The sequence below is a fragment of the Oreochromis aureus genome, linkage group 4 (genome assembly GCF_013358895.1).
Source record: "Oreochromis aureus strain Israel breed Guangdong linkage group 4, ZZ_aureus, whole genome shotgun sequence".
Classification (NCBI taxonomy): domain Eukaryota; kingdom Metazoa; phylum Chordata; class Actinopteri; order Cichliformes; family Cichlidae; genus Oreochromis; species Oreochromis aureus.
In genome coordinates, this window is record NC_052945.1 from 6181047 (window position 1) to 6197046 (window position 16000).

Sequence of the window (16000 nt, forward strand, 5' to 3'; positions counted from 1 at the left end):
GTTTTCCAAATCCAACTTTTGTGGCTGCGTGAGCGGCTCTGTCACTCCGGCTTATTAGCACTTGATGATTACTTGTTAGCTTTGGATTAAACAGGCAGCTGATGGAGGCTCTTTGAGTTCTGCAACCCGAACACAAGCCCTAACATCTACATCGAGGCGTTGTGTGTTTCTCTTTTTGAAAACGGTTGGAGGCATAAAAGCATTGCAAAATATGAGTGGTGTAAAAATTCGGTGTTAATGAGGATGTGATTGAAATTAAACAATCACCTACACTCCAAACAAAAGAGGAGCCGTATTATGCAAATGACTGAAGCATTCATGCTTTTCAGTGGTTGAAGGGGCTTTTGATGTGCCGGAGACAGCCACACAAAAGGGAGAAATTTCCAACTCATACAGCTTCACTGTCACTGAAAGCTTATTTTTCTCACTTTCCCAGCCCTCTTTGATTCATTTTATCCCAACACGGCAAAAGTACAACCCCATTTCCAAAAAAAGAAAGAAAAATTAAAATGCAGATTGTACTACTATAACATTCTAATATAGTCTTATAAAGAAGCCATTTAATAGGAGGGACAGTCTTCTCTGGACGTGATGTAAGCACGCCTGCAGCTGTGCAACCCTGCATGTCCCAGGCGTGTTCAGCAGCAGACATATTAGGAAATGATGGCCAAGGAAGTGTCTGGATATGCTCGTGGTCCTGAAAGGCCTGCACTCTGGCGGCGTGGGGACGAGCTTTGTCCTGCTGAAACAGCCGCACGGTGGGGTGCCGCAAGAATGGCACAAATACATGTGCAAGGCTGCAGCAATGTACATGCCAAAGGCCAAACTTTGACCAACTTCAGCCAGTCGCAGCATGATGGCAATGATGTTCATTTGCACATTTGTGTTTGGTAAACAAGTAACTAATCCTGCCACTCGTTAACTAATCAGCTGGAAGGTTTGGGTTTTCTGAGAGATTAAAATGATGTGAAAATGAAGACTGAAAACATTTCACAGCCTAAAAAAACACCTTGTAGCAAAGATGGAGCTGTGGACATTGTGAAAAGACTCCATGGCCAGAAAGTTGTGCGAAAAGAATTGGGGATTTCATCATCCACAGCAAAATATCATTTAAAAATCCAGAGAAATGTCTGTAGTAAAGACCAAGGCCCCAAACCCTGTTTTACAGCCATAATCTTCAGTGTAAAGAGAGGCCCCTTTATCCATTTCCATGAGACAATTTTGTGTTTTCAAAGAACATCATTTTCCTTGTCATTTTGACAATTGAATCCAGCCGAGATATGGAGTCACAGACTGGGAACAGAGGCTTCAGAAAGTTGCCGCACTGAAATGCAAGTACAGCGAATATGTTTCTCCGAGCCCAATCTCAAAGCGATGGAGCTGTAAGGCCAAGTTTCATTTCTATGAGCAGCCAGTTTCACAGCAGACGCCGCCTCCACTGTATGATACAGGTGAGCTACGTGATCACAGATCTTTTATTTATTTTTTGAGTAAAGGTTATAAAGGCTAATAAACTGTTGTGTGGAACGGTCCAGGGTCAATAACCCTTGACGTGATTAAAGCATGTCTGGGCCTTGATGTGATTCTCATTTCCCATTGTGGCCTTTAGTGAAACTGAATTTGAAACCCCCATACAAGCAGGAGCAGTGTTAAATGCACATCATTTAATTCTGTTTTCTCTTACATGTTACATAGATTCACAAGTTCAGAGACAGGGCGCTACTGGTGATATTTATAGATCTAACACAGAGAACAACAACTCATATTTGTGATGCCACAGAGCTCATAAGTTCTGAGCTTTTCCACAGAGAATAAATTAGAAGAGAGGAGGATTTTTCAAGGGCTAAGGGTACATTTCCTGGTACAGAATGTCCCGGAATGTACTCAAATATTGACTGAGCTGTCCTCAAACACCAGAATAACACGCAGGAGTTGAGTAGCAGAGCCCTGTAATAGTCTGAAGAACATTATCCTGAATAAATTATGCTCCAGATTAGATTAGATTACATTAGTTGAACTGTAACAATTCTCCACGGGGAGGCTGGGTCATCAGTGCATCAGGAAACAGGCCGAGAGAAAACAAAAAGCGGATGCCGTTTAGATGTTCAGGGGATTCTTTTATTGTGTGAGCTTTTTCCACAGCATTAAGTGAGCAGTTTGCCACTAAGGATGAGTGTGGTAGGAGTGAGAAGCACCTTTGTCTGGAATTTCTTCTTCCTGTCTGGCAGTAGGTAAATCTTCACGTACGGGTCAGAGAAGCCATTGGCATCCTTCGCTGGCAGGTCCAAAGCTTTCAGTATCTTCACCACCAACTGCTCTGTACTGGGAGAAACATAAACAGAAAACTCCATTAAACTTGTATATAAAAAGCCAAGACGCCAGAGGTCTCCCAAATTTGCACAAACGCGTATGAGCCCTAGACAGGGTCAGCCTCCCCACACACCCAAACACCTCAGCAGAACTCATATACACGTATAATAGTGTGGGAGGTTCAGTGTCTCTGGAGCAAAGAGTATCCAGAATAGCTTGTGTGGTGTGCGTGTCTGTGTGTGTGTTTGTGTCTTATCCCTGCAGCTGTATCTTGGTTGCACTATCAGCGATGTAAGCACAGCAAGCACAGATGTTCAGCCTGCGCGTCTGTCCAACGCTGAGCTCATTAATTAACCTTAACACAGTACCCTTTAATCTGTAGTCACTTGGGTCATGGAGATGTTGGTGCATAAGAGCCGAGCAGAAAAAGATGAATAATTTATTAGCCAATAACAAGAAAATTAATGCATTTCATAGGAGTACGGATTAATCATTGTAACAAGTGCATGTTTAACATTTGCTTGGAAAATGCGAGGAACTGCAGCTTTTCTACATCACGTGTGATAATGAAATGCACATCTTCTGTTTTGGATGGTTGGTCTGACAAAACAAGCGATCTGAAGGTGTCATCTTTGGGAAATTGGGAAATTCCTTCATATTTTCCTAAAACTTCACAGACAGTTAATTAAAACTTTATTAGTCTGCTAAGACATTGTCTCGAGCTCCACCCAAGAGACAGATTCAAAATCCATACAAAAAAACCCCCTAAAATACGAAAACATGCAAGCACCCAGCTGTCAGAGTCATCAATGTACACACATTTGTTTGACTGATTGCATATTTCTTGTACGTTTAATCAATACTACAGTGATTGTCTAAGGCAGTGGTTCCCAAACAGGGAGCAGGAGCTCCAGGAGAGATGCTGGGATGAATCTAAAGAAGTTGTCAGATGACTCCTGTTGGCAGCATTCATGCAGATGTTATATTTGTTAACATAACGCTACTCCCAGTAATAAAAAAAGAAGAGAAAATCACATTACGTACAAACAAAATTAGTAAGAATTAAGTTATTTTTTAAGGGGACATATAAATCAGGTTGAAAGCTACAACTTACCAGCAATACTAGCAATTTTTTTTTCCACGGTGAAAACCTTCACCTTTTAGTGACTGTGAAATTATTGAATTAAAAATTATTTGCAACCCCACTGATTGCAGGTTTTTCTGTGGGTTTGGAAACCAAACCAAAAGAAATCCTTGGTGTAAAGCAAATATCAGAAACACACATTGTGGTTTTATAATCCTTATTTAATCCAACGGTAAACAAAAGTGTACCTTGGACACAGACATTTTAAATACAAGTCTGCATTTGATGGGTCTTTTCATGCAACTAAACATCACAATTAATAGTTTTGCTGTTATAGGATTATTTAATTAAACAAATGTAAAACAGGCCCGTAATATTAATTATAACTCTTATATAAATATATAAAATAAATAAAAACAGGCTGCAGCTAACAATTACTTTCACTAACAGTTTATCTGCTGATTATTTTACCATTATGCACCACAGAATTTTTTAAAATGAGTCAAACAATTAAACTGTTGTTATGATAAGTTCTGATTATTTTTCTTCCAGTAAATGAGTCAAAGTATCAGCTGCTATGAAACTTCAAAATTTTGATTTCTTACGTGAATTTATGGTTTTTCTACCTTGTATTGTACATGTATGTTACATCGTTTTTTCTCCAAACAGAAAAATAATGCTATCAGCAGCTTTGATCTAAAAATAGCACTTTTGACACACTCACATATAAATGCACAAGTAAGCACTATAACTGGAGTGTGAGCATTTTTTTTTTTGTCATGGAAACAAACATGCGTGCAACATGTGCACAAGCACACACACAAACACAAGCAGGCTGATGCGCATGCCCTGACATCTAAACGCTCCATCACACCGTCATGGCTGCATCTCCCAAGTCGTTTATTATGTATTTAATTAGCAGATGAAGATGAAGATGGCTCGGAGGCTTTTAATCAGACCTCGTTAGACTGTGTCTCCACGAGTTAACCAGTGTGTCAGCACTTCATTAGCTGCTTAAGGAGAAGAGCGTGAACTTTGGGGCTGAGGAAGGATCAGCAGGGCGAACGCTGGCAGTGACCCTGGCAGTTATAATGTCTTCTCTGTCCAAGTGCAGCATTTAGTACAGCCGTGGCCAATCCAGACACATGTTTACCTCTGTATCACATCCAATTAAAGCAATCGGATAAACATGCCTACCAGTCAGCAATCACACCGAATAAGGGAGAAGATGTGCAGCGCCAACTGCTGCAGGAAATTACATTTCCAGGCAGGTAAATATTTTAACATGAAAGCCCTGAGTCATTTAAAAATCTATCAAATAATCATTTAATCCAGTATGATTTGGGGATATGTTGGCAGCAAAGATTCTGCGGTCACCTCAATGCATCAGTGCGGTTCAATGACAGGAAGCTTGTGAACAAAAAACCAAACAAATCTACCTCTCTCTTATCATCATGAATTTTCCATTACCTGTTAATTGATAGTTTAACATGGCTGCGGGTTTTCCTGCACTCATATGTCTTACTACAGAGCAAGACATGAGCTCGAACCAAACCCCAGGTTTTTACACAATCCCCGAGGCAACCTGCAGAGAATATACCTATTACTGCTTGAACAGGGAGTGAAATTCACAGCCTTATTCCTGGCAGACAATGCCCGAAAGCTAGCTGTTATTCCCACAGTGGAAATGTGTCAGCTTTTAATGGGATTGTCAATAGAAATGCCTTTCCCACAGGATCTGAGGAAGACTGACATTGTTGTTCTGAATGTTACACTCCAAACAGCGGGGTTTCACACATTAACATACCAATCTTATCACTGCTGCAACACTAACACACCAGCACCTCGCGTGCGGATCTACACACCTACCCACACTTGTTTTGCTACATCTCAGACCTTTCCCCTCACTTACATCTGCTCACTGGCCTTAATGAAACAACGTGATGCATTACAAGCGACTACAGAAAGGCATAAGTTAACATGTGACTATATAAATGGGGGGAGAAAAAAAGGGCACACGAATCGTTTTCGTCACTGCCCTCCGTCTCCTACCAGCTCCCATGCTAATTCTCCGTATCTGTAACTTCAGCTATAACACAGCCTGGTGTTATTATGTGTTGACAGGGTTGCTGTTTAAAGTGGCTCTCCATATATAATTCATGACCGAAACGGCCTCTCGCTCCCTTTCTTTTCTGACCATCAGCACTTTTGCCCATCACAGTGCTTCTACATGTCAAAGCAGGCAGAAATGGGGGCTGCCAGCTGAGCAGCCGACTCACTCCTTCCCACAACCCACCAGCACCCCGACTTACATTCACATTCATGTACACACCCAGCCCGCACAGCATGGCTGCCAACAGTTACATACTTAGACCCAGCAGACCCGTGCTCTCCAGCAGAGAGCATTCAACTGAGCGTCGTCAAAGGAGTAAAAAAGGAAAGTAAGTACAGCAGTCTGTGCCACACAGTATATAAAGACACAGATGCCACTTTCTCATTTTAAAAACCTTAATATTTCAGTTTATTATCATAAACAAATGAGAGCACAGCTGAGACAACAACTCTCACGTCTCCTGCTGGTGATAAGTTAGCTGGTGTTTTTCAAAATGAGAGTGCTCGCTGTCTCAAAGTCAATTTCTCTACTTCAGTTGGAGGATTTCTTTTTGTGTCTACTGAAGTGGATAAACACGCTGGAAGATATTTTCCCAAGAAGCATCCTCTTTGTTCTGTGCCATAAAGACATTCAGCAAATCAGTGCCTGTTTGCGGCACCTGACTTAGTATTTGAACGATTTTACAACCTTGCGCGATCAAAGTGGCTGAAAAACAGATGCATCAGCATTCAACGGAGACGTGCTGGTAGTTCAAACCAGTTTTGGTTTCGTCATGCAAAGCTGAGAAGTTGTTCTTAGAGATAAAATTCTACAAATATATATCCCTGCTATCACAAGAATCTACGGGGTGCTGGATTTATTTATCTACTCGTCTTTTAACCAGGCTAGGAGTCTTGTTTTATGCATGGCACCACTGGTCTATCCGCCCAGGCCAGGCAGCAACTTCCAGAGCCAAAAAATGAAGACAACGTGTAAGTGCTAAAAATTATAGTACCTGCAGCAGCCACTCGAGGCGAGTCATTCCCCATAGACGCCCATGCTAAAATACCCACCTTTACTATACTAAAAAGCATGTTTATAGCCTGCTAAAAAAGGGTTTGGGGCTCTGGAGCTTATTTCCTCTATCATAAAAACTGTGCAGGGTGTTATTTTTTTATAACCCAGCCAACTTAATTAGGACGTCTGCTAGGCTTCACCTCCACTAAATGAACCGCTGAACCTTATTTGTGCTGTTGACACTTATTAGAGCACCAGGTATATATATAATTAATAATTTGGCTAGCCTGTGGTTTTGTTGGGTTTACACCCATCCACTCGCATCCAAAAATGGTCACCAACATGGCAGTCGAAAAACTCACAAAACAGATCTTAGTGGTTACATCCATCTTTAATTTACAGCCTATAGTCCTGACTAAAATATCCCAACTACTGTAAGATAGATTGCCATTCAATTCAGCATTTGCATTGCATATTTCTTCTACATTTAATCTTACTACTAATTAGCATATGTGCATATTAGCACTAAACACAAATGAAAATGTATATATGAAAATGCAAAAACGCGTACATATTAGTGTGATAATTCTCAAAACTAATGACGCTGTTACATTCTGTGGTGGTTTGTGTTGAATGTCTTATGATAGATGATTTTATGATGGGAAAGTCTCCATGCTACTGACTGTGTAAGTGTGTATTTACCAATTCGTTGAAAGCACTGGATGCCCACTCAATAACAGCCTCACAAAGATGCTAGTGCAACCCAGCTGTGTGGTGATGTAACAGCTGCACCATTCACCATTAAACTTTGTATGGTAAATGATTTATTAATGTTAAAATTCTCCACTTTTTACATTAGAAGACATTGGCAGGGTGAGAGTAGGTTGCTTTTGGTGCAAACTTGCTGACTTACTTGAAGGCGTAGCGCAGGAGGAAGCTGATCTTGCCACAGGTGTCGCCCTGTTTGCCTTCGCCCTGGTCACCTTTGGGTCTGTAGAGCTCCGGTTTAATCTGCCCAATGCTGGTTACCTGCTCCTTCTCCTCTCCGTGGAAATCGGGACTGGAGAGCTGGTGAGTCATGGGTTTGGGCCTAAACAGAGATAAAAGGGCTCAGAGGGTGAATATTAAGGGAAGCGCAACAAATGCACACATGTAGTCACCAAAAAAGTGTGATTCTGCAGCATTATCAGAGATACATAGGTGGGCAAATGTTCTAAATTGGAGTTTACCCACAGTCAGATTTCCCACACCTTTTTGTATGCATATGTTTGCAGTGCAGTTGCAATGCTTGCAAATATATGAAGGGAAAAAAGCAAATAACAAAGTACTTTTGTGGTGATGATGATAATTCTGTCAAAAAAACCCACACTTTTCAGAAAACGTGCACTTTAGTGTTTATAGAGTTAATATTTGCGCCCGTGTCCATAAAGTGAGATATCATAAAAAACCATTCAAAACAAGCAGTGCAGACGCTTTGTTTTACAGACCTCAAAAGTGTTCATTAAAAGAGAGCAAGATTAAAACCGCTGTAACCTGAGTAATGCGATTTTTACGACTGTGTTTTCAAAAACACATTTTATAAAGGTAGAGTCCTCCTCTTATTGATTTACTGATGTGTTTGTTAAATGGATGTACGGTAATGATCACCGGCTCGGGGGTTAAAGTTCACTCCTGTTTTTATTTCCCACTTTGTCTCTGAATTTGGCGACAAAAACGTCAGCGCTAACGGACTTAAATGAAAAACAAACACACACACTCGATACTGACCGCGGGGTGACCTGCTGTTGGGAGTGAGCGTTCGGCAGGTCTTTATGGGCTCCACCCTCTGAGTTGGGAACGTCTGGAGACGTCTGACTCAGCTTCAGAGTTCCTACAAGAGTATAAAATCTTTGGTGATTCACATGCTTGTTTTGTTTTGTTACAGTGCCACTAAAGACCTGCATTTTTGTCAGCAACATTGATCTCATTGATTGTTGTACTTTGATTTAGCAGGCAGTGATTTACCAGCTGAGGGGAGTGAAGGAATGAGCAGACATATTTACAATAGCAGAACATGAGCCAGCATTAAAGGCGTACAGAGACGTGAAACAAGGCTACATCAAACTGCAATAAAGGCAGCCAGCAAACATTTGATATTGAATAATGATAAACAGCGTGCGCCAGCGTTGACAGCCAGCATAAATAAAACTCCAGGACGAAAACTCAGAGCTGTTTTTATAAACTCAGGTCCAAAATATCTCTGACAACAGTTTCTATTTTAGCTTCTTTTTCTAATTGCTGCCTGTTTTTTTATAATGTTGTGCTCAGCTGACAGGCCAGTTCTAAACACCCCATCATCACATGCTGTTTGGACAGCATGGCTTAAAGTCAGGTGCATGTTTTAAGGCTGGCTTTTATTCCTGTAATTGAGTCAAAACAGCACAAAACAGCGAGAATGCATAAAAAGCTTTAAGTCAGAGGTAAATGCATAGGAATAATGGTGTCACATTACCATCTATTAACTGTGATATGTGATACTGACGCTGAAATATCATTATGGATTTCTACAGTTATGTAACTCTCTTGGCACCGCAATTGGATTTTGAATTTAATTAATCTGCTAAAAAAGACAAGACACAATAAGCAAAGCTATGGTTTAATTTGATTATTTGATTATTATCATTAGAATTGTTATAATTTTATCAATATTTATATGTTATTCTATTATATAACATTACTTCTCTCATCTTCATATAGTGCAATATTATCATTATATCATTATATATTTTAATTGGATTGCTTGTTTGTTCAGGGCATATCTGTTTTCACTTGGGTTTCAGTACTCTTAATATATTTTCTACAGCAGGTGTGTTAAACTAAGAGCCTGGGGGGCAGAACCGGCCCCTCGAATGACTTTGCAAAGTGTGAAAATTGCAGAGGAGGTCATAGATTTGGGAATTTTCCCTGTATTTTGCAAAAGGAAGCATTGTGCTGCAGCTCATTAAGAATTGATCATGTGCTTCTTTAATTTAGCAGTGTTTCTTTATAATGACAGTATGTTGACTGAATGTGGGAAAACTCAGATATATTGCTGAAATTGCCCTAATTTTTCTTGAGACGTCTCAGGATGTTCGTCATCTATTATCTAAATGGACGGCTGATTAAATCTGAGTGTTTTCAGAATGTACTTGCACAGCTTTACGCCAAAAGAAAGGGAACTTTTGGACAGAGTATCTTTTACAGGTTATTAGGCAGCGGTTTTACCAGTTCATCCCACTTGAGATGGAATTGGGCTGTGTGTGGGCTGTGGTCTGCATGCAGGTGTTTTCTGCAAGCATGCTCTGATAAAACTAGCTGCCGAGGACAGTTAAGCAGCCAAGGAGCTACTAGTAGAGTTCCTTCACCATTCAAGGAGAACAAAACAGAGCTAAATGGAAAGATATATTTATCAGATGGCAGGAATCAGAGATCTTTAGGTTGTAAATCAGCCACTCAACCTGCATCATATGTTCCAGAAATTATTTAAAAAAATAATAAAATAACAAATTTGCACATTATATTTTTTGTCATTTAGATGCTAAAAGATGCGTGTACCACATGTTCTAAATTTTACTACTAAATAAATGTCTGTAATAAAAGACGCCAGTACGATGAAAAAGTAATATTCCTTGAATGTAGCGCCACTGAAGCCCATTTATATACACGCAGTAATGGTCAACATTCATCATAGTGCTACAGTTCAGACAAATTATTTTACAGCATGTAGGTAAACGTATTAAATTCACTACCCTGTGAGTATATTAAAATGAGAGGGTATTGACGGAGACGTTGCATCGCTCTTTCAGCCTGGCTGAAATGAATGTTTGCGTGTCTTTGCTCTCTCACCAGCATTGTTGGGGTAGGAGTCCATGTCCAGGTAGGAGTGCTCCTGGGTCTCATGTGGCCCTCCAACCACGGCTCCGACCTCACCCCTCTCCAGCCCCACCAGGTCAGAGAAATGGGGGTGGTGCTGACCCTGCTGGCCAAGGGTGGGATAGAGAGAGGACGAGGAGTGGCCCTCCTTCCTCTGCAGCAGCGGGGGTAAGAGTGACGAGCCCCCGGCAGCTGCAAGGTTTCCGACACCGGCGGTTCCAGGAAGCAACCCCGATGTCAGGCTCAGACCTCCGCCCTCCTTGTCCCGCCATGGTAGCCAGCAGAGCTTCCAGGAAACGAAAAGGGAGACGGAGAGGAGGACGATGCCGCAGAATGTCACAATGACCGACAGCAGACTGACAGAGATCTCTGCAGAGGACCACAGGAAGACGAGTTAACACTTACAAGTCTCTAGCCAAGATAACACTTCTGAGAGTGCACTTTTTTGTAACCTCTATTTAACCAACAAGTTAAACTCTTGAGATTTTTACAAGATTTTCCTGGACTGAGCCTGGCAGGGTTAGCCCTGAATGTTTTATTTTTTTAATCTGAGCTCCGAGAAAAAAATCTTTGCAAGCACAGCCCACTGCAACACACTGCAACACAACAATGCTAGCAATGCTAACTAAAGTGCTGCCAAGGGCCATAGCCTGTATATTAAAGATGGACATCTGAACCTTGAAGCCAACTTGGAAGTACCTTAAACCTGCACTTTTTCTACAGGCCAACAGGAGGCAAATCCTCTGGTTGTAGAAAATCTATGTGGAAAAAGTCCTTATTATGAAAAGCTCCCTCATTCTCTCCTTTTTTCAGGAGTTTATGGCCTCATTTGCAAACTTCAAGTCTATTTGTATACAGCATGACCTTTATTTGGTACAGTATGGTCCCCATTGGATAAAAAAGACAGCAAAGTAGGGTATGCTGTGATCTCTGTGGGACCTACTATGTGCAAGCTGCAAACTTCAGTCATACTAATAATGTAACAGTCAAGGTAGAGACAAGCAGCGTATGTGTTTAATAACCAGTTTTTATATTTTAATGAGTTAGGAGGAAGGACACTTGTCTGTTTGCTCTATTGATTTGGGGTTAGGTAAGCTTAGTCTGCAGTGCTTTGATTGCTCCTGGAGTCAAAAGCTAAATAAACTCGTAAAAGGCTAAAAAATGTTACCTTTGCTGTGAAAAATAGGGTTTCGTGTTTCATGTTTTGCCAGGATTTCCCCATAAGATTGCAAGTTTATTAGTAAAATGCAGCACCCGCTTATCATGTCCAGATTACCAAAAACAAGATTGCGATGGTCAAAATGCACAGACCAAGGATGCAACAACTGAACATCACAGTGGTTGCGCACATTTTTGTATACAGTCTATGTTTAGCAGTGGTTTGAGCATGCTTATGAGATCAATTCTAACATGATTGTGTGTACCAAATGTAATCCAATAGCTGCTGAGGCATTTTTTAAAAAAGCGTCTTTATCAGCATGCATCGGGTATTTTACACGTTAACATGTTATATATACATATGTCTGAGAAATCGGCAATAAACCACTGCATGATGAGCAATCCACACGCGCGCACACGCACGCACACGCACGCACATCGCTCCAAACATCACCACATTATCTACAAATCACGCATCACGGAGCGGCAGAGGCAGGAAAGGGAACCTGCTGTAGGCGTAAATAGCAATATGCAGCCATCCCCTCAAGCTCACATCCCAAATTTGAATCCTGAGCTTAAAATGAGGGCAAACGCTGGCAGAGTGGATGTTCTTAGAGAAGGAGAGGAGGCGGTGGGGTGGTTGGGTGGGGGTAGCAATTAAAAAAACACCAACACCCACAGTGATGTCTCTATGCAGTGTCATCCCGCATTTCCTCACGGTTATGAGCTTTTTAATGTGTGACGGCTCGAGGATTGTGACTGTGGAGTGAGGGTGGGTTTGGGGGTTTTCTGCGTGTGGATATGTGAGGGTGAGGATGTGGGTGTTTGGGATGGTGAAGGGTGGAGTATGACTCATCCGTATGTAGAAAGTGTGCAGAATAAAATAAAAAAAAAAAAAAAGAGCCATTTCAGCACCAGACTACTGGACAGTTCCAGCAGCAGCAGCCGCTGACAAAGAGAGATGCAAGGTCTTGAGCCGGGAAACTTTATAACTTCTGCTGAGGAGTGGGCACGTGTGCGCATGCTGGACACTCTGACTTGTAAATTCATTATAAATTAATACATTTGTAAATACCTTATAAATATTATATGAATATTAATTAATAAATAGGCCGAATATACAATGAGTATTTATTCTTATCCTGGACCATTTGAAGTCTTTTTATAAATAGCATCTTTTGGTCTGACGACTTTCATGACAAACGGACCAATCAGAATCAACAATGAACTACAGGCCCAGAGCCCTGAACATGAATATTCAATCACTGTAAGCAGACCAAGTAAGACACAGTGTTCAGATTTCCCAGACTGTGTACTCCTCTGCACCTTGCGGCATATAAGTAAAAATTTTTTACCTTTTGCCCTCTTGAGCTGCATCCAGAACACGAGGTCACCAATTAAGAGTCTTTCCTGTCTGCAGGCGGGCCAGGCATGACCTTTGCGTACTATAACTTTGTCTCACCCACAGAAGGAAATGTTTTCCAAACCTCCACAAGTCTCACACAAAGGCCTTAACCTCCCTTTCGTCTTAATTTACTTTGTTTCAGAGTGCCTTTATGGGCATGACAAAGACATAAGCACTGTTAAATCAAACAAAGAAGAATTAAATTTTATCTGTAACCGGCTGACAAAAAGACTGAGAGCAAATGAATGAAAACAAGACAACAGAAGCCAATCCTTCAGCCCAGGGCTACATCTTCTGGAACTTGGTTCGCCTACTGTCTCCATCCGCCCTCCCTCACTTTCTCTTTCACTCTCTCGTCTATGTAATCCCCTCAAACACCCCTCTTTCCTCGCTGTCATTTCTTTTCCCATGCTGTCTGCCTCTGCGTGCTCTCTCTCGCTCTCTTTGTTCGTCACTCCAACCTTCTATCTGTCTCCCCCCTGCTTTGCCTCAGCTTCTCTTTAGTGAATTATTCATCAGCCTGTATGTCATTAATCAGCACTTGTTCAAAAGATATGATTGGGGGGCAGCGAAGGTGGAGGATAGGCGAGGGGACATAGATTGGTGGTGGAGAACATGATGAGGTGGGAATTGAGGAGCGAAGAATGGGGGGGAAGAAAAGAAAGCAAAAGCAAAGCACGAGAGAACATGATGACTGAGATCAGGAGACAGGAAGGAAGAAATGTTGGAAGGGGGGGGTAAAGGAATGAGGCAAAAGAGAAATAAAGACAGCTGTGATGAGGGGGGAGAAAAAATGTAGGGCTGCTACAGACAGAGAAAGGCTTGAAAACAGATTGGTGCGCATGTTGCAACAGACATATACGATGACTGGGTCAATTCTTCCTTTTTGTTTCTAGAGAGAAGAGGGGGTGGGGGGTTGATAAAGCTGATACAATTACCACACCATGTGTGAAAGGCTCGAAACCAAACAGGAAATGATACAAAGAGAGTGTGAGAGAGAGAGCAAGGGAAAAGGAGAGATTGAGGAAAACAAGCTGACAGTGATTTAGAGCGAAACCCAAAGAGGGGAGGAGTTTGAGGATGAGAAAAGTTAATGTATTGATCTGGAGAGGGGAAAAAAACAAAGCGAGGAGCGAGAGGAGTAGGTCGTGTGCAGTTGGCAGATCAGGGTGCGCTGATAAGACGTGGCTGTGATCAAATGTGTGCAGGGACTGTCGGGGGCCAAGCCACTCGCCTCCATTTGTCTCTCTTTAGGGCAGTCGCTGTACCTTCCTGAGCGCTGATCCTGCCAAAGATCCATCGCTAATCCACAAAGTATAAAAAGCGAGTCAGCAGGCGGGTAGGTGTGTGGGTAGAAGGTCTCTGTAGTACGCCGTGAAGAGGGACTGAGACTTCCTGTCAGTCAGCGACTGATGCAAGCCCACTGGGAGTCGTACATTGCTCCACATCAAACACATCTCCGCTGCTTACACAAGTCATTCACTGACAGCTTTCAGCGGTCACGATCCTCCGAGGGACCGCGGACTTCCATCAGCAAACACCGAAAAATCACAGCTGGTAAGCGGTGGGGGCCAACGCCTAAAACCATGGCATGACATTTCTTCTCAGAGCCATCCAAATCTCCGGAGGCAACACACAGGCAATCCAGGCTAATCTACACTGAGCCACAGATCCATGCTAATCTGCATAACAGCACAGTGCACTTCCAAATGGCTCACTAAGAACCTACACACAATACTCTCATCCACAGTGCAGCAGGGTGTACCTATTCACTCTGGCAAAGGATGTGATGATATAAATATATATATTCTTGTAATCCAGCTCTGAGATAACAATCACAGAATTCTACCGAGACTCTTTTGGGGATCATAAAAGAAACGGGATGGACTTGTACCTTAGCCACTTCAGTCTAGAACATGAATATTTCATGGTCTGTTGTTGTGAGTGCACGGTACCTCTAACCATCCTTAAATGTGAGCACTCTTCTTAACATTTTGCCTCATCATACCTTAAAGTCACTGTGATGAGTCAGTACTAAAAAAGAATCTTTTGCTCTTACCACTTTTGGGACAAAACCTACAAAAAAAGAGTTCGTTTTAGAAGAAGGCCTTTGGTGTAAAACTTCATTTGGACCATAATGGGATACTTAAACCTTCAATCATGCCTATATTAAAAAGAGCAGTTCCTTAAAGCAATACCCCAAATCTTTTTATAGTATCACCATTCCCTTCGCTGTAGGCTTGAAAGGTGTCTGCTAAGTTCACATTTTCCTCCCTTTAGAGAGAGTGCAGCCACTGTGGTCCTTGTGAATAGATTAAATTGAAAATCAAAGCTGACTTTAGTTTGTTTTCATGGCGGATGAGAAAAAAAGCTTCAAAACATACAGATCAGCCATGGCAAGTTTCTGGATATTTAGGTATATTTTGCTAAGATTGTGAGTTTTTGAAATCTACTGAGCATATGGATGCACAGCAGAAGGGTTATTTATTCTGCTGCAGATGTTTGGAAAGTTTTGATACTTTGTCCACGGTGAAAGCTCATTTTCTTTGCAGTACATTTAAACTGATTCAAATCAGGCTGTTCCTGCTCTGCGTGAAGGAGTGAACTACAAACTGCAGGGTTTGATGAGTCTTTGATACTTCAAGGGTATTTCTTGAATAAGGTGTTGCTTTAATGCTGAGCACAGGCTACCTAATTTATTTCTTTGTGGTCGCTATGTCAGATTGGGCCATTATAGAGTAATAAAATCTTCCTCTTTTCTGACTGAAGGACAAGACAGAGCATAGGTGGCTCCCTGATCAATCATTCTGTCATTCACAATGTGTTTGACGTCATCAGGAAGGAGGCGCTAGCTCACGATTTCACAGCCCCCCTAAGCTACAAAAGCAACATCACTCCTCTTTTGCTCTGTAATTTTTACAGTTGCTGGCAGAGCTCTCTTTGTGAAATTAGAGAACCTTTGAGGACTCAAAAACATACTAACATGCCAACCCCCTAAACCTAACATAGGGTTCCCAGATTCAGCTTTGGTTTTCGGTCAACT

At 41.7% G+C, this 16000-nt stretch overlaps 1 protein-coding gene across 2 annotated transcripts in view; it reads right to left on the reverse strand.

Moving 5' to 3' along the window:
• Window positions 1–16000, reverse strand: part of syt3 (synaptotagmin III) — a 42290-nt gene that overhangs the window by 14422 nt on the left and 11868 nt on the right. For both annotated transcript variants that reach the window (XM_039610652.1, XM_031750403.2), the window contains 4 exons: window positions 10368–10763; window positions 8271–8373; window positions 7417–7593; window positions 2196–2322 (listed from right to left, as the gene is read on the reverse strand). In XM_039610652.1, coding sequence (XP_039466586.1) covers window positions 2196–2322; window positions 7417–7593; window positions 8271–8373; window positions 10368–10763 — 803 coding nt within the window. The remainder of the gene's footprint in view (window positions 1–2195; window positions 2323–7416; window positions 7594–8270; window positions 8374–10367; window positions 10764–16000) is intronic.